This window comes from Neomonachus schauinslandi, chromosome 1 (genome assembly GCF_002201575.2).
Source record: "Neomonachus schauinslandi chromosome 1, ASM220157v2, whole genome shotgun sequence".
In the NCBI taxonomy this organism is placed as follows: Eukaryota; Metazoa; Chordata; class Mammalia; order Carnivora; family Phocidae; genus Neomonachus; species Neomonachus schauinslandi.
In genome coordinates, this window is record NC_058403.1 from 158426735 (window position 1) to 158444938 (window position 18204).

Consider the following 18204-nt stretch of genomic DNA (forward strand, 5'->3'; position numbering starts at 1 on the left):
TGCTCCCAGCTGTAGGGGTCTTGTTGCCTTGACTTTTCACTCCTATGTATGAGTCACAGATTTATTGAATCTTTCCCTTGATTATCTTGCATTCTTTACAGAAACTCCTCAAAGATTCCAAAGCTAAGACACTGGGGCTTGGCCTAAAGAAGTGGTTAATGTGAGTCAAGGTCACCATCTTCAGCTTAAAAAAAGAATTTTTTTTTCCCAAAGCAAAAGATGGTGATTTTGCTGAAGGTTAATAGGCAAGTGATGGGCAAGCTACGCTACACCATACTTAAGAGTGCAACTCTTTCTTTTTGGGGTCCCAGCCACCTTTCCCTGCCACCTTCTGTTCTCTCTCCTCACTGCAGCTTTCATTCACAAAGGAAGCTGACAGACCATCTTGGGGGCTCTGGAGAGAAGGTGACACTCCCGAAGTAGTCAGCACTAAAAGGTGACCATGGGCAGGGATGGCAGTCCTTGCTGCTTGAGGTCATAATTTTCAGTGTATATGCCACAAAAGCTTCAAGCTTCTCCCACTTCTGACCATCTGAGCCCCAAATGCTATCTGTGGCTGGGTGTTGTGTATTCCAGTTACTTTGACCTTAGGCAAATCTCATTTCTGGCCCGGACTTCCACCACGGACAGTGAGGGGTTGGAGCAGATGGCCCTTTGGTAGGGTTCTGTGATGGAATGGCAGCTCCAGAATTCGAGACATGACACCTGCACTGTGGCCATGTCCCACAGATCACCTTGCTCACCACAAGCCGGCAGCTGGTGTTCAGGGGCCTGTGTGTAATGACTGGTGTCTCTTTCTTCAGAAAAATATTACTGGAGCCTACCAGGTTAGCAAGAAGCCTTCAAAGTCTGTGGTGAAGGTGATCAGAATTTCAGCCCCTGCCAAAGATGCTGTTTATAACTACAGTATCCAGACCCTGAACTCCACAGGGCTTGCTAAGAAGGAGCTGTATCGAGAGATGGCCAAGGTGAGTGAGAGGCCCAGAGAGGGAGGCAGGCAGTCAATGCTTATCTAACTCCAGACAGAAAAGTATTTGGCTAATCCAGTGAGCTCTTTCCGCTTTTGACCATACTGCCTGGAGGTCAGCAGGGGATCTCCAGTGTGCATAAGAAAGCCAACCAGCGAGAGGAAGGAGACAAGGGAACCACGTACTGGGGGGGGAGACGTGTTCTGTTCCCACACTCTATGGGAATCCTCCACACACAAGGGTGAGCCGAGAGATCCTCAACATAGACTCATATGTACCTGGCTGCAAACAAGTGCAGGGTCCTCACCTCTGGAAAGCATTTCATTGCTGTCACCCCAAAGGAAAAGCCTTGGCAGGCTTCCAACATGTTAGCTTTAGAGAAGGGCAGCTCTGTCAAAGAGAACAGGAACATGACCCTCACAGTTCAATTATTCTGAACGATCCAGCTATGTTGTCAGGAACTGTCATTATGCCCCAATGTACCACCGTTTCTGATGCTTGCTTGGAGATCAGAGGGCCAGTCAGCCCCAACCATGGCTATCAGCCCTTCCATCCTCGTGTCTGCCCCTTGTTTCCAGGAGCCACAGAAGAGATTCACGTACTCCCAGAAGTACCTCTCAGCCATGGTGGAGCCTCAGGACTCAGAGGAAGAGGAGAAGAAAGCCAAGAAGAAATCCCGCCAGGCCTGGCTCACGGCCAACAGATTCCAACTGACAGGTCTTCACAGAAGCCCTGAAAGCAACCGTCACCCCAGACTGCCGCCCACTGGCACCATCGCAGAGCTGAACGAGGTCCACAGGGTGGGGTGGGGCCTCAGGTGGGGTGTCTGCAGGGCCCTCCCTCCTAACTTACTGGGGTGTTTGCCATGTAGGAGTGGAGGGAAAATGCCCAGTTTGCTAACGTGCTGGATCGAGAGAGGTGGAGTTGGGACCGGCGCCAGCAGGACTTTGACCTGTATAAGAAGCCACCGCTTTTCTTTGAGCTGCCCCCTCCTCCAGCGCCAAGGCCTGCAACAGGTAACAGCGACCTCTGCAAGGTGGAGCCTCCTGATGCTGCGTGCAGTCAGGATTTCTGCTGCTTCGCATCTCTGGCCTTTTTGTTTTACCTAAAGCTAGGAAGTTGAGTCAGAATAGGTCTGGCATTAATGTCCTGGGCTGGAACTCAGGAGCCCTGGATTCTAGCTCCAGCTGTAATACTAACTTGCTGGATGATGTTGGGAAGTCCCTTCACTGCTCCTGGTCCCTGGAACCACACCAGATGGTTTGAGAGAGCACGTGCATGTGCAAGTGGGGGCGGGGCAGAAAGAGAATCCTCAAGCTGACTCCTCGCTGAGCGTGGAGCCTAACACAGGGCTTGAACCCATGATCCTGAGATCATGGCCTGAGCCAAAATCAACAGCCGCCTGCTTACCCAACTGAGCCACCCAGGCACCTCTCTGGGCCTGGTTTCTTAGCTATAAAACACCTAAGTTGGGAGATCAGTCTAAGGGCTTTCTGAGCCCCAACACACATTATCCATGTCTAGATGCCTGGCCAGCAGCTCGGGGCAGAGGCTCTGGGCACCTCTGGGACCTTCTAACTCCCTTCCTGCTCCATGATGTTGCCATTTCCGTGTGGGGGAGGGAGGCTAGAAGCCCGGGTCCCTCTCGTCCTTCTGTTTATGAAGATGGGCCTCCAGATCATTTACAGGTTGACAGAGAACCTAAATTTGCTGGTTGCCAGAAACTTTGTTCAGAGAGAAAGAGAGAGGAGTTTATCTATGGACAAGGTCTGCCAGAGAAACCTTTCTCAGAAAGCCAGAGCAGATAAACAAAATGGATTTCTTTCCTCCCCCAACCCCTGAGGGCAGCTGGTAACAGCTCCATGAAACAGGAGGAAGTGCCGACAAGCTGCTGAAATTTGTCTCGCCCACTGTCTGGCCCTTGCTGCCTCCCTTCAGAACAGGCTCCGGGTTCTGGGGTAGCGTGAAGGTCTCCTGCTACCTGTTGGCGTGGTCCAGCCCAGCAATGCCAGATTGCCTCCTTGGCCCAAGTGCTGCCGCTGGGCTCCACCGCAGGCCTTCCCAGCCCGTGCTCCCTGGGCATGTCCGGCAGGCTGTGCCTGCCGACAGCACGCCACAGATGCGTGCTGGGGCCTCTCCTCCCCCCCACGTTTAAAGGAAACTCGGAAAGGGCAGGTGGGAAAGGGCAATTTGAACCAGGGGTGCCCATATGCCACAGGGCCTACAGTGAAGCCCCCTTTCCCAGAGGGCTGCCTGCGGCCTGGGGTCCGGACAGCTGCTTCCCAAGCTTCCCTGGCGCCGTACCAGATTCGTACTCTCGATTTCGTACACAGCGCTTCCTTGCCAACAAAACACTTTAAGACCTTCAGGTTTCACTGGAAAGTTACCTCCAATGTCACAAGATTCGTCAACTTTTACCTTTTGAAGATGAGTTACCCAGTCCCTGGCAGAGTGCTCAGGCCAGCCCAGGTGTCCGCACAGCAGACCAACTGGTACTTGAAGGGAAAGGAAAGAGCCTGGCCTTCTCCTCCCACCTCAAGACAACAGCTGTGGTGGGTTTTCTGGAGCCCCAAACAGCCCAGAATGGAGCCCAGAGAAACGCAAAGGCCTGTTAGTGCCCCCTCAAGATTCCGTGTTGTCCCCCCTTCCGGAGTGGAGGCTAAGCTCTGTACAGACAGCACAGAGAAAGGCCCCCCCCCGGCAGGAAAAAGCATATGCTGTCATGTACCAGCCTGGGCGGTTTTCACCCATCACCTGCGAAGGACCAGAGACAGGCTCGATAATCCCCAGGGCACTATGGCCTGGCCTGGGCACCGGCTCCTCAGCATGCAGGGCCCTCTTCCTGCAGGGCGAAGACAAAGCGCACTGGAGGCCATCCCCAGAGGGCGGATCTCAGGGTTCTGAGGAAAAACAGGATCAGTACAGCACAAACGCGAGGGGTAAACACAAGCTTGTGCATTTTACATTTTTTGTTATTAAGTGCATCTGTTCCACGTACACAGTTTGTAGGCTGTTTCTTGGAGAATGCACAGTCTGCAAGAATGTGTGGTCTAGCAGAAGTGGCTATGCATGCCCCTGCCAGCCACAGGGGCCGCAACACGAGCCCATTGCCACTGTGACGTCTCCTAAACTAGCGGAAGCCCCTCAAATCCCAGGTGTCACCAACTGCATTCGGTCTCTTCAGCACCTGGGACCAGGTCAAGCAGCAGTGCCTGCAGGGCAAAGCATAAGGAGGCACCCTCAGGCCAGGAGAAAGCCCCTCTGGTGTACAGGGGGAAGAAATGGCTCCACGTCCGGAGAAAGTTGTCCATCGATGGGCCATGGCCTGGGGGCAGCAGGAACACTGTCCCTTTGCTTCAGGACGTCCTATCCAGAGGGTGGGCACAGACGTAGGCTTGCTTCTCGAGGATCTGCTGGGACACCTTCTTAATCTGCTCATCTAGATTTTCTGGAGAATCTGGGAAGAAAAAAGAATAGGCTTGTGAGGACAGAGTATTGCTAGGGCTGTTGTGTTGTGTTTTTTTTTTAAGATTTTATTTATTTATTTGAGAGAGAGAATGAGAGAGAGCACATGAGAGGGGGGAGGGTCAGAGGGAGAAGCAGGCTCCCCGCCGAGCAGGGAGCCCGATGCGGGACTCGATCCCGGGACTCCAGGATCATGACCTGAGCCGAAGGCAGTAGCTTAACCAACTGAGCCACCCAGGCGCCCTCTGTTTTGTTTTAAAGTTGGCCCACCCACTGTGAAGGAACCCTAAAGGTAACTCTCCTCCTCCACACCCCTAGGAGGTGGTTCTGGCTGCAGGGAGAAACCGGGATGGGGCTTCATCCTGAAAGACAAAGGGCTCATCCTATTAATCCCTGAGAACTCTGGATCTTGTGGGAGCAGGGGCTGGAGAAGGACCCTCTTGCCAGTCAAGCCTACAAGAGGAGCAACCATGTCTTCCCGCAACAGCACGGAACAGACACGCTAGCACCCAGAGCCAGGAGCTGCACGCAATTGTGTGCTCCTCTCCTCCATCACTTGGCAACAGGGCTGGGCTCTACAGCAGGGGACACGTGACACGGAGCCCTGAGGCCAAAACAACTCTAAGGGTCAGAAGAAGAATCTGAGCCAGGTGTTCTCAGACATGGCCAAGGGGCTAAGGTAGAAGAGGAGCATTCCAGACAAACAGCCCTATGAGCCAAGCCCCTGCAGAGGCTAGGGCCAAAACCTGGGACATATGCTAGGAGGGCAGCTGCCAGACTTGGGCCAGACCTGTGGGAGCTCTGACAGTCTTCACCTGCAGGTACGTGCTCCTATCTGGCAGGCCCTGCTGCAGATGCACCCGACCGTACCAGCCATCACTCAAGGGAGAGCTTGGTGAGCAGCTAGCAGGCCCTGGGAGCGTGGCCATCAACAGTCACCTGGACTCAGGCCCACACCTCCCTCCCAAGGTCACCCTACTTACGCTTGTCCAGCTGGGACAGGGTGAAGAGATTCTGGTAGTAAGCTTCTGCACAGAAGATGTTGGCCAGCAGAACCTGCCAGAATTAAGGTTGAAGAGGATGACGTAGGGCACCCCCCACCCCACCCTGGTGTGTGAGTTTTATTTTTTTAAAGATTTTATTTATTTGACAGAGACACAGCGAGAGAGGGAACACAAGCAGGGGGAGTGGGAGAGGGAGAAGCAGGCTTCCCGTCGAGCAGGGAGCCCGATGTGGGGCTCGATCCCAGGACCCTGGGATCGTGACCTGAGCCGAAGGCAGACGCTTACCGACTGAGCCACCCAGGCCCCCTGGTGTGTGAGTTTTAAGGAACTCAGCCAAACTCAGCAGCTTGGCTGGGGTCAAAAGGCCTGGCTCAGGAGTCAGAGTCTTAGGTTCTAATTCCAGCCCTGACCCAACTAGCTCTGTCCCAAGAGCAAATTACTCAACACTTTTGAGCCTCAGTTTCCTCTACAGCAGGAGAGCCATCATAATCCTAGTGCTCACAGGCTGTTGTGGGACAATGCACATAAAGACCCAGCACACAGTCAGTGACTGCATCCAGCCCCTCAGGCAGGTTGAGGAAGGCAGACGGGGTGAGGGCACAAGGTCTGGGATCCCATCACTCACCTACCCCTCTTCCCTCAGGTAGAAAGACAAAAGGGAGTGGCCCCGTGTCCTGAGCAGCACAGACCTTCTCATCGGAGCTGACCACCAGTGCTGGCCACGGCCACAACTCAGCAAACCTGCCAGCCTCCTGGGACCATGCCTGGGCCAAGGCCCTTGACTTGCCCATGCCACCCACTGACCCCCTCCCCCAACCACAGGCTTCATTAAAGTGCAGGGGATAAAGCCAGCAGAGAGGCTCACCTCGTGGTCGTGATTTCGGATCCCCACTCGGATCGAGTGGCTGGCCCTCGACAGCACGGCCGTCATGCCGTACAGGTTGATGAGGATGTTGGCTACCCGCTTCAGGATCATCTGCTCCTCCGTGATGGTCTGTGAACACAGAGCCCAGGGTGGAGACTCGCAACTCAGGGCCTCCCTCCCTGGGCACATCTTCAAGACTCATTTCATGCCTCAGTGAAGGGGGGCTGACACTGCCTCTCCCTTTGGGTTGTGAGAGGCTGGCTCACTGGCTGCCTTGTTTTCCCTTCTGTCTAGATTTGGGCATGGGTCAACACAAGACCAGGTCCCAGAAACCTGGCTGAGACCACTGGCTGTTGCTTACTTACTGTGCTTCATGTCACCCTGAGCAGCAACAGCCTCACAGAACAGGGCCCTAGATTTGGGCCCAGGCAGGGCTGCCCTCTCTACTCCAAGGAACCTCTCTTTACCAGGAAGGCACCCACCCAAGTGGCCCCCGGGAACAGGCAGCCCTGCCCCACCCCACCCCTTCATGGTGAACAAGATTTCTTTCTAGGCTTGGTCCCAAAGGCAGACACTTGGGAAAACACCCCATCTCCCTAACCCTCAAGTCAGAGGGCCTGCCATCCCCAGATCTGGCAGGGGCCCGGGTACCTTGCCAAAGCGGAGTAGCAGTGTCTCCACAGTGCGGCCAAAGTAATACACGTTCTCCTCGAGCTTGCTGGCACTGTCCTAAGTATGCCAGGGGAAAGACCACTGAGCGACACCTCCCCCACAGTGCCCATCCCACCTGGCTGGGGCTCTGGGGCCCAGGGGCTCTGCTACCAGGCTGGGCCATCCTCCCCAACACCCTGGTCACAGCCCTCTGGAAGGGGATATCCATCAGGAGGGCACCCACATGGGGGGTATGCCACGTGTGCCCACTCACTGCGACACTGGGGTGCACCGCTCCCAGCTTCCCTGTCAACCCCAGATCCACGGTTCGGCCCAGGGAGTCTCGCAGCCTCTGGCCGACGGTCTCAATGATAGTGGTCATGTTGCCCCGTTTAAGCTCTCTGCAGAAAGCCCACGGCCCTGTGACCTCAGGCCCCACCGCTGGTTCCCATTGCCCAGCAACACCCATTCCCTCTGACTATCCAAGGCATTCAAGGGACCAACTCAGGATCCAGGTGCTGCCCTGCCCTGGGCCTACTGGATGCCCAAGACCTCCCTGCCTGTCAGAGAACAGCTGGTCTCTGAGGTGGAGCCACACAGAGCGCTCAGTCACAGTCACAGCCAGCCCCCAGGGGGTGCTCTGGGGTGAAGGAGTCTGCAAAATGCTCTGAGCAGCCCATACTGGGCTCCAGCAGTGATTTCTAAGTGCTCCAGGCTCACGATGGGGGGCAAGAGGAGCAAGAGAGTGAGAGAAGAGAGCAGTCTCGTGTTAGCCTTCAAGCCCAGCGCCTGTTGGAGGGATAGTTCTCGTTCTCCAGGTTCTGAAAACAAAGCTCCCTGCAGCGTGGGAGACGGGAACTGCTGGGGGAGGAGGGTAGTGAGGCAGCTGGTCCCACTTATCACCTGCAGATGAAGGCCAAACTCTAGAGCCTGGCTTTTAAGGCTCCTGTCCCCTTCCCTCCCTCCAGCCAGCCTCTGACTACATGGCTCCATGGCCCCCATCCCAGGACAGGGTAGCCCCCGCTCCTGCCGCCCCAGGATGGACCTCTGATGGGCACACGGGGTTGGCACCTACTTGATCCTTGCAGTCAGGACGCGGCCGGCATGCTGCAGGCCTGTCAGGGCAATGTACATCCGGAGAATCTCGTTGGTTCCCTGTGGCCGGATCAGTATGGAAGTCAAGCTGGCCCCATTGGGATGGCCCTGTTTGTGCTGTGCATGTAACTGGGTTGGCCACCCCACTGCCCACTTGCCAGTGCCATGGAAGCTGCCGCTCTGGAAGCAGCCTCCCACTGGGAACAGGGCTGTGAGCTGAGGGTGAGGGCAACACGCTGGCTACCCCTCCACAGGGACGAGCAGGGGGCTGACCAGACGGCCGGGGCCTCCCTCAGGGTCTACCGCCTCTCTGTGAACAACCAGACAGGAGTCATTCCTTTTTCCAAGCCTCCAATTCGGCTTCTTTAAAATGGGAGAAACCACCTTCCCCAGGAGGGAGGGGTGCTGGTGCCCAGGTGCAGCAAATGCTGGGTGGGTGCCACCAGATTCCTCAGGGAAGCCCCCGGCCACTGAGCACGAGAGCTGGCTGCTCCCCAGTGCCAGGTACCCATACCCAGAGGGCCGCCTCTCCCCTGCTGCTGCACCTGCGCACACTGCTCACCACCTGGGATCGTGTCCGGGAGGCGGGCCGCACCTCTGCCCCACGTGCACAGTGCGCTGCAGGTCACACAGCCAGCGCTGGGCACTGAAGCCTGCAGCCAGGCTGGGCCGTGGACAGGACACTCCCACGGGAGAGAAGAGGAGCTTGGAGGCCTGCAGGCTAAGGTGTGCCCCATCCTGCAGAGTCTCCAGACCGGAGCATTTGCTTCATACTGAGGGCTCCGTGGCCCTCCGTGCCCCCCCCAGTCAGGACCAAATTCAACTGGCCAAGGGGAAAGGGCTTTAGAAGAAGCAGTCCTGGGGCAGCAGGGATGGGACATGTCCCTATGCCCTTGGGAAAGTGCCCCTTGTGCCCTCAGGCTGGTCACATCACATCCTGTCTCTAAGGAAGAGGACCAAGGGCTGGGATGCTGGGGGGCATGCCAGGAACAAGAACAGCCATGAGGTCTTCCCCCTGGGTTGGGGAGCCCAGGAGCTGGGCCCCACCTGCATGAGATCTGAAGGTGTCCTTCAGAAACCACACCGGTTGCTCAGGCTCCAAGCCTCATCTACGGGCCTGCCTCCTGCACACCCTACGACCATCCTAAAATTCCATCCATCTCTCTCTACAGCCTCTGAAGTCAACCCCTCTCTTCTGCAGCATGCATCTGGCCTCTACAACCCTCCCCTGCAACCCCCATCAGCCCCTGGGGAATTTCCCAGAATGGGAATGCATTCAAGTCATTCCCTGCTCAGAAACCTCTGATGGCTTCCAGTGCCTGCACAGTAAGATCCAAATTCTTCTGCTTATCAGTCAAGGTCCTCCATAGCCTGGCTACTTATCTCCCCTTCCCATCTACCCTCTGCCCCCACCCCCATCAACTTTTCTACTGCCTGCCCCAGCTCCCCCCTACTAGGACTATTCACTGTTCCCACAAAGACTTGCTTATTCTACCCAGCACTGGCAGGTAAGGCCTGATCGGGCCTGGCACATTCCATCTCCCTGTCCTTGGCCCAAACCACCCTCCCCTTGGCCAGGCCACAGTTGTTTCTGCCCCCAAAGGCTAAGTGCACTTGCTTCCTGAGACTCCAGCCCACTGTAGGGGGAGGTGCCGCTCAGGCCCTCACTGCGCGGGTATTCCATAGTCCACCCTCGTCAGTCAGGCCATTCAGTCAGACCGCAAGCTCCCCAAAAGCTTCTCTGTGGCCCCAACCCCCCTTTTCTTACCCCACCCGGGGTCTCCCCCTCACTGAATTCCCTTTTTAGGCTTGTGAACCCATGGAGGGGGGCAGCAATTAGAGAGGGAGGTGTCAGGGCTGGGGAAGCCTGTAGAGAGGACACTGCTGAGTTGACTCCGTATCCTGAGGAGGAAAGCCAGACCCAGAATGAGCCCTGGAGGTACAACCGGACCTCCCGTGGGATCTCTGCTTGTCCCACCACCAACAACGGAAGTGCAGACTCAGCAGAAAGGGCCCTCGCTTGGCCCCTCAGCCTCCCCTCCACCCCTGGGGAATGGGGCTATGCAGAGGCGTTGAGGAGATGAGAGCACTCAGGGTGGGTGGCGGGATTGTTGGGCACTCACCTCGAAGATGAGCAGGATGCGGCTGTCACGCAGAAAGCGCTCGTACGGGTAGTCCTTCACGTAGCCTGAGCCCCCGAGGATCTGCAGTGCCTCGCTCACACACTGCCAGGCGCCCTCTGAGCTGAACACCTGCCACAGAGCCAGGACCCAGTTAGCACGGGGGCGGCAGTGCGGGTGCCTTCCACAAGGGGGGGTCTCAGCCAGGGCAGGTTGGCTGGGGATGGAGTGGGAGGCTCGGCGTGGAGAACCTGGCTCTAGGAAGAGACTGACCCAGGGAGCAGCCCTGTCACAGTCTCACTGGGTGGCTTCGGGCATGTCCTTTTCTTCCTGAACCACAGTAACCAGCCGTGGCTCCCCACCCACCATGACTCTTCCTACCTCTGAGGCTTCCTTGGGGTGGAAGGGCCCACTCCATACCTTCCACATGGAGAAAACTCCTGTCCTTTTAAAACCCACCTCAGACTCCCTCTCCAGGAGGCCTGACCCTGCCCACCCAGCCCCATTCGCCCACAGCTTGCTCCTCTGCATGTGAGCTGCTTGGCGTGACACTTGGCTGTGGGTGACATGCAAAAGTGGAAGGCCGTCCACCCACAATAAAAGTCCTTCTCAAGAAAGCTCGGCTGCTATGGCATACCGATGGGAAATTATAAAACACGGCCTATATTCTCTCCATCTGCTATCAACTGGTGACAACTTGGCATAAACTGTGCGGGGGTGACACTGTCCTGTCCTATAAACACACTCTACTGGGCACCGTTCTTTCCTGTTTCTCCCGTGCCATGCTGGCCTCCCCAGCTGCATCCTAGGGCCATGCCTCGCACATGGTGGGGATGTCATAAATATTGGATCAATGATAAACTGACCTATAAGCTTGCGAGAAGAGGAAGACGGCAGGGAACGCTGGGTCTGAAAGGCCGCAGCTAAGGAGCTATTCTGGGTCTCTCAGGCTGGGCAGGGATTACCTTCACCATGGCAGCCTCGATGGAGCAGTCAGGAAACCCTGGTTGGTCCAGCATGCCCGCAGTGAGGTAGGCCATGCTTTCCATTACATAAGCCTTCTGAGCCATGAGGGCAAACTTCTCCTGGGGTGTTCAGAAAAAAACACAATCAAGAAACAATTTGCATGTGCTGAGACCCAGATGTGCCAGCCAGCAGAGAAAATAGTGAAGTCCAGAGCCTCAATGCCCAAGAGCACCAAGCCCCAGCATTCATGACAGCGAGCCACATTAAATAAAGCCTTATCTTGTCTTCTTCCCAATCACTGCACGGGAGTCACCAGCACAGACCACACAGGCACTTTCCATGCCCACACGTGAAACCAACACATGCAGCGCCCATAACCTTCAGTACCTGAATTAGTCCAAATTCACTGAGGTTCTTATTGAACTGTTTCCTCGTGCAGGCATATGCAGCAGTCATTTCTGAAGAAGAGCAGAGTCATTAAAAAGAACCATTTTCCGGCTATCCTAAAACGATTTCCTAAGGCTATCATCATTACCCTGCAAACACTCAGGCAGGAACTATGAGAAACAGGTCTGCTGAGACCAAACACCCTGCCAGACAGTGCTGCCCCTTCCTAGCGTATCTGGCCAGACAGGGCTGAATCTGGCCCTTTTTCTTACCAGATGATAGGCCGGGCCAAGCAACCACCATCCCTGAACATCACCACTGACCTCACAGCATTGCTACCAAGGCTGCCAGAGCTGCAGGTGTTAAGTAAGGCACCCAGCATGGAGCCAGGGCCCTGGAAGCACCCGATAGGAGGAGCAGGCTCACGCCTGTCACAGCTGTCCATCACCGGAGCAGGAGGGCAGCCTGTCGTGTGTAAAGTGGCCTCCCAGTGGTCAGTGGCAAATGCCAGCACCTGCCCCTGCAGTCAGCCTCCTCAAGAGTCTACCTCCTTTGGGGGCAGGCCGACCATGAGAGCCCCCATGAAGCTCTTGCATGGAGGAGTTTTCCTGATGGGGAAGCAGAGGCCCAGGGCACTTCAGGGCCTTGGGAGCAGCTTAGCAAAGTGAGCCGAGGCCTGAGTTTGGAGTCTGACAGGATCAGCTTTTAGACACAAATGAGTAGCCTTGGACTAATCACTTACCCTCTCTGAGCCTCAGGCTCCTCATCTAGGAAATGGAGGTAAGAGATGAAAACAAAGCCTCCCCGTCCCCACCTGGCCCTGAACTCTGAGGAACTTCATAAGCACTACATCAGCACCCCCACAGCCAGGGCCCCATGCCTTTCCCTGCAGTCACCTCCACAAAGCTAAGATGATAATGACATCCATGCCCAACAAAAACCCTACAGGGTTGTTCTAAGTTCACTGACAAAAAATTCTAGGTTTCAGGTATGCTAACAGAAAAAACAAAGGGAAGATCCTGAGGCTAAGTGATCGGAGTTCCACTCCTCACCCACTGAGTCTCCCACTGAATTAGCACTGATGTCTTCCTCACATCTGGATGTTTGTGAAGTAGCTCTGTTCTTAGTGGTCAGAGCAGCAACCCCTCTTGACCTCTGATGGTCCACTCCCCCACTCCCCTGATCCTTTGTGAGCAGGTAAAACAGAGGAGTGTGAAAAGGGAACATTAACCACTTGGGGGCAGATTGACCACATTTTTTGGTCTAAACCAAAGTCCGAATCTTAAACTGCAGCTGGGCTGTCTGTCCATCCGAAGGCCGGGCTCAGCAGCAGCCTGTGTAAGGACATGGTAGAGCCTCCAGGGTGGAGTGGGGGCTGCAGGGGCAAGACTGGGCCACAAAAGGCTCCTGTCCCTGACTTACCTACCAATCAATTTCTTGAGCATTCCGGCCACAGTGCTGCCCATGCTGAACCGCCCGCTGTTGAGGATGTTCATGGCCACCTGCAGGGAGAGAGGGGGCGGCTCACTGAGACTGCACTCCCCAAGTGACCTGCTCACCCCTGCTGTGCTGGGAAAAGCCCAAAGGTCCTGGAGGACCACAGGTGACAGACCACAGCACTGCTTGTCTATTTTTACCAGATGGTTTCTTGAGGACAAAAGGCAAGTCTCTAGAGAATTCTGTGCCCGCATCTAGGAAAGTTAATCGTCCTGCCAATCCCCACCAGGCTAGGAGACAGTGTGGTCCCAACACATCACAACAAGGTAACTCAGTCACAAACATCCTTGGAGTCACCTTCTGATAAAGGAACCGGACAACATTATTCCAGTAGAACAGGCCAATTCTTAGTCCTCAGAGGAGGAGCAGAAACTAAGACCTACTGGGTACACCCTGCACGCTACCAAGACTTTCCCACCGGCATGAGCCTCCTGAAGGACAGTAGTAACCCGCCAAGCCCCTCCCACGCCTGTGATGCCCAACTAGGAGGCCTCAAAGACAGGCTGGGGCTGAGGGCAGAAAGGAGTCTGTGAACACCACAGTTTTCCTAAAAGCTCAACTCCAAGCGTATTACTGCTTTTCACTGAATGCTTATGTGTGACTTGGATGAATAAATTATACAACTGATTCTGAAGTTATGATCACTTGTTAACCTGAATGGGAGAATCTCAAAGCAGACATTGTGAGGTTGGAAACTGCTCCAATGACTTGGGGGGAGGGGGGGCGGGTGCAAGTGCAGATTCCACCTGCTGAGTCCTAGGGGACTGGGGAATGCAGGAACAAGGCCCGGCCTTGGGGGCTGAATGAGGGAGCAGGCGTGGTTATGTCCCACCACAGTGTGATACCCAGATCCTGCCCTGCCTCCTCTGGGGGCCATGCCTCTGATCTCAGACCGCCTGAGTCTCAGGCCTCGGGTGTGCACTGGTCTCGGGACCTGCCAGGACTATGAGGAGCAAGTGAATTCTCCCACCTCATCCTCTCTGCCCACATGGGCTTGTAAAAGCCGGTTCATGGTTTTATGAAAGCAATCCATTTCACGGCCCCTTCAGAATTTCTTCTTACGCTCATTAAAAAAAAAGAGAGAGAGAGAAAGAAAGAAAAAAGGATTTGAGACTAGATCTCATTCCCCAGAAGATCAAAGACCTAACAGATTTTGCCCTTTTTCAAGACGGGCTCCTGAGCTCAAATATCAACCCTCCTCAACCATGGGGCCTCCCCTCCTGCCTATGAGGCACCTGCCCGCTTTACGAGCTTCTCTCCCGCAGATGTCTCCTTACAATGGCATTCTATACCGCACTTTGCCAGAAGCGAGACACAATCCACGCTTCCAACAGCCCCTGCCTGCCGCCATACCTCAAAGGTCTGACTATCGATAAAACCTCTGACTGGGTGCCTGGGTGGCTCAGTTGGTAAGCGTCTGCCTTCGGCTCAGGTCATGATCCCAGGGTCCTGGGTTCGAGCCCCGCATCGGGCTCCCTGCTTGGCGGGAAGCCTGCTTCTCCCTCTCCCACTCCCCCTGCTTGTGTTCCCTCTCTCGCTGTCTCTCTCTGTCAAATAAATAAATAAAATCTTTAAAAAAACAAAAAACCTCTGACTACCCAGAGGAGGAGGCTCTTCCTTTTCTCCCACTTTAGCCAGGCGATTTTCACCTGGCCTCTGATCATTTTGTGGTCTCTGGGATCACTCACTTTTTAGCATTTAGGCCAATGGGCAAGCAATCCTACTAATAACAAAGAAAGGGCTTTGGAAATCTATTTTCTTTTGCATATTAAAATAATTGTTTTTACATCTAACACAATGGGGAAAATGTCTCAATGCAGTGTGGAAAGGACTAGGGCAAGGGGCATTCCCATACAGGAACCAGCCCAACTCTCCACATGTAACCTGGCAGCGGGGGCCAACAATTTAAAATGCTTGTGCCCTGAGCTGGAAAGCCTACTGCTGGGTGTTTAAACTGTGGAAGTAATCAGACAAGTGTGCACAGATACAAGCAAGGAGATAGACCACGCAATATGGTTCTGAGTAGGAAAGAGGAGAAAACAGTGTTAAATGCCCGACCCTGGGAACATCAAATGTGCCACCACCATACAAAAAAATACTCTGCAGCGTAAAATATTAGCAATATACATTTACTAGCATGAAGAGAGTATTAGGATTTCTTGATAAATGAAAAAATACAGGTTATATTACACAAATAGCATTACCAAATGTTTAAGAGACGTATGCTCTTTAAAAAGGTCTAGAAAGGGGGCGCCTGGGTGGCTCAGTTGGTTAAGCAACTGCCTTCGGCTCAGGTCATGATCCTGGAGTCCCGGGATCGAGTCCCACATCAGGCTCCCTGCTCAGCGGGAGTCTGCTTCTCCCTCTGATTCTCCCCCTCTCATGCTCTCTGTCTCCCATTCTCTCTCTCAGATAAATAAATAAAAATCTTAAAAAAAAAAAAAAAAAAAAAGGTCTAGAAAGGGGCACCTGGGTGGCTCAGTCAGTTAAGCGTCTGACTCTTGATCTCAGCTCAGGTTGTGAGTTCAAGCCCCATGTTGGGCTCCATGCTGGAATGGAGCCTACTTTACCTGGCTTAAATAAATAAATAAATAAAAAGGTCTAGAAAGATGAGCACCCAAACTGAACGATGAATATCAACTCTCTTAGAATCGAGCTTCAGCTAATTTCATTTTTTCCATCTATATTCTCTCATCTGTATATAACATCTGAGTTACACAAATAAACATACCACTATGCACACACTGCTCCCTTTTTGTCCTTTCACCTCTCAAGTCATTTGGTCCACATTCACCAAGCAGCCTCCAGCCAGGAGCTTTGGCTGAACGCATTTATCATATTCTCATAATACCCAGGAATGAAGAAAGGTATTGCTGTGATCCCTGCTTCACAGCCAAGGTGGGTGGGGCTCCCCAGAGCAAAGATACTTGCCCAGGTAACCTGGTAAATTAGGGCTGGGAAACAATAAAGACAGCCAGTTGGCAAAGGAGGGGGGCCTGGGTGGCTCAGTGGGAGTGTGCGACTCTTAATTTCGGGGTCATGAGTTCAACCCCACGTTGGGTGTAGAGATTACTAATAAATAAGCTTTAAAAAAAATGGGCAAAGGATCTGAAAATACATTTCTCTAAAGAAGATGTACAAATGGCCAATAAGCACATGAAAAGATGCTCAACCTGATCACTCATTAGGAAAATCTAAGTCAAACCACAATGAGATACCACTTCACACCCTCCAGGATGGCTATAATTTTAAAAATGCCCAATAACAAGTATCGGTGAGGATGTGGAGAAACTGGACCCTCCTACGCTGCTGCTGGCAAGGTAAGTGGTGTAGCCACTACGGAAAACAGTCTGGCAGTTCCTCAAAAAGAACATACTGTCACCATATGACCCAGCAAAGTTCCTTCTAGGTATATATACCCAAAAGAACTGAAAACATACTGTTCACGCAGACTGGTATATGGATGTTCATAGTAGCATTATTGATAATAGTCCCAATGTGGAAACAGTCCAAATGTCCATGAGCTCACGAATGGACAGATGTGGTGTGTCCCTACAATGGAATATTATTCCGCTACAGAAAGGAATGACAAGTGCTACAGCATGGATAAACCTTGAAAACATTATGCTAAGTGAAAGAAGCCAGACACAAAAGGTCGCATATGGATTCCATTTACACGGAATGTTCAAAATAGGCAAATCCATAGAAACTGAAAGTAAAGTAGCGATTACAAGACTGGGAAAGGGGAAATGAGAAGATACGGCATTTCTTTCTGGGGTGATGAAAATGTTCCAGAATTAGACCCTGGTGATGGTTGTACAACACAGTGAATATACTAATACCCACGTGTACATTTGAAAATTAGTAAGTTTATGTGATATGAGTTTTAGGTCAATTAAAAAATAATAAATCTGACTCTAAGACAGGACCCATGGCTATGCACTCAGAGAGCCTGAGCTTCCTCAGTGCCTGCTGGCCTGCTTTCTTTCACTTGCTGGAGAGAGGAATCTTATCCCTACTTGAGGCAAGGGAAGCCTCGCAGTACCACACACTCCCTCTTCTGGGAGCCACCTTCTCCATCTGCTGATTTCCCAGAGAACTACACACAGTTACCTGGCAAGCACGCGCTGGTTGGCTATAAGCAGGGATGGGACAGGGGGCTGGGGGCCAACAAGCTACACACATGAACCCGCACGGCCCTCACGGGGGCTGCTCCCACGACGCACCTTAAACCCGCCTCCGACTTCTCCAAGAACATTTTCGATGGGCACCTTGGTGTTTTCAAAATGCACCTCACAAGCTGAAAAAGATGAAATTGAAGGCCTTACCTGATGAATGCAGAGCACTTGCACTGGACCCATAGGCATGAAATGTAATTCATTCATTTGTTCACTCATTCAATCTCCAGCTACTGAAAGAATAGTACAGAGATAAGGTTCCTGTCCACGTGGAGCCCCTACTTTGCTCGGGACATGATGATGTTTAAGTACTACAGATGAAATAGAGAGTGGTGACAGAATCAGAGGTTGGAGAGGGGACAGATAGTAACATTTTTGTTAGGGGTTTCCATCAGGCTTTTCTAAGGGGACACTTGGCAGAAGTTTGGAGGAGCATGAGCCAGAGGCAGAACCATGGAAGTGGACGGCACAGGCCTTCTAAGGTGCCTGGATTCAATGGGGGTGTGGGTCCCACTTAACTCAGATGCACTCGCAGCCTGCTCTGTGCTCTGCGGAAGGGGACGGCCTTTCCCTGCCTTGCCCAGCCAGCTGTCGCCAGGGGCACGGAGCCCAGCCAACACGAGCCCTGGCTGTCCCTGTGCTGGTATGGTCCCACTCAGCCCGCCAGGGGCTCCTGTGAGCTGCTGTGAGAACAAGCCCCAGCACGGTACACATGCAGCCGACTGGGGCCCCACCCACAGCCCGGAGCAGGCTGCCCAGCACCCGCAGGCTGCAAGAAGGGCTCGCTGGCAGCTGAGCGCTCGGGTGGTTTCTGAGACAGGGGGATGGGGGCAGCCCCCGAAGTCAGGAAGTGCTTGGTGTGCAGAGGCAGGCAGAGAAGGGAAAGCGTGGCCGCGGTGAGGACAGAGGCGGGAGGGAACAGGGGCTTTTGCACCATGTTTTCCGTAGCAGCATTTTACAGGCTGTCACACACAGCAGCTCCCAGCAACTTAACACCGGAAAAAAAAA

General features: G+C 53.7%; 2 protein-coding genes across 3 annotated transcripts in view; one reads left to right on the forward strand and one right to left on the reverse strand.

The window, feature by feature from the left end:
• CFAP92 (cilia and flagella associated protein 92 (putative)) overlaps positions 1–2091 on the forward strand; it is a 60865-nt gene extending 58774 nt beyond the window's left edge. Inside the window, exons 12-14 of the mRNA XM_044912692.1 lie at positions 804–968; positions 1547–1759; positions 1840–2091. Coding sequence (XP_044768627.1) covers positions 804–968; positions 1547–1759; positions 1840–2091 — 630 coding nt within the window. The remainder of the gene's footprint in view (positions 1–803; positions 969–1546; positions 1760–1839) is intronic.
• A 1806-nt stretch (positions 2092–3897) lies between these two features.
• ACAD9 (acyl-CoA dehydrogenase family member 9) overlaps positions 3898–18204 on the reverse strand; it is a 45162-nt gene continuing 30855 nt past the window's right edge. Inside the window, exons 8-18 of one of the 2 annotated variants that reach the window (XM_021695023.2) lie at positions 17245–17318; positions 12948–13023; positions 11522–11592; positions 11134–11253; positions 10172–10300; positions 8029–8108; positions 7228–7354; positions 6954–7031; positions 6303–6431; positions 5417–5489; positions 3898–4425 (exon numbers count right to left, since the gene is read on the reverse strand). In XM_021695023.2, coding sequence (XP_021550698.1) covers positions 4325–4425; positions 5417–5489; positions 6303–6431; positions 6954–7031; positions 7228–7354; positions 8029–8108; positions 10172–10300; positions 11134–11253; positions 11522–11592; positions 12948–13023; positions 17245–17318 — 1058 coding nt within the window. In that variant the 3' untranslated portion in view covers positions 3898–4324. Of the gene's footprint in view, positions 4426–5416; positions 5490–6302; positions 6432–6953; positions 7355–8028; positions 8109–10171; positions 10301–11133; positions 11254–11521; positions 11593–12947; positions 13024–17244; positions 17319–18204 lie in introns of both variants that reach the window. The other variant, XM_021695022.2, reaches the window with a different exon arrangement.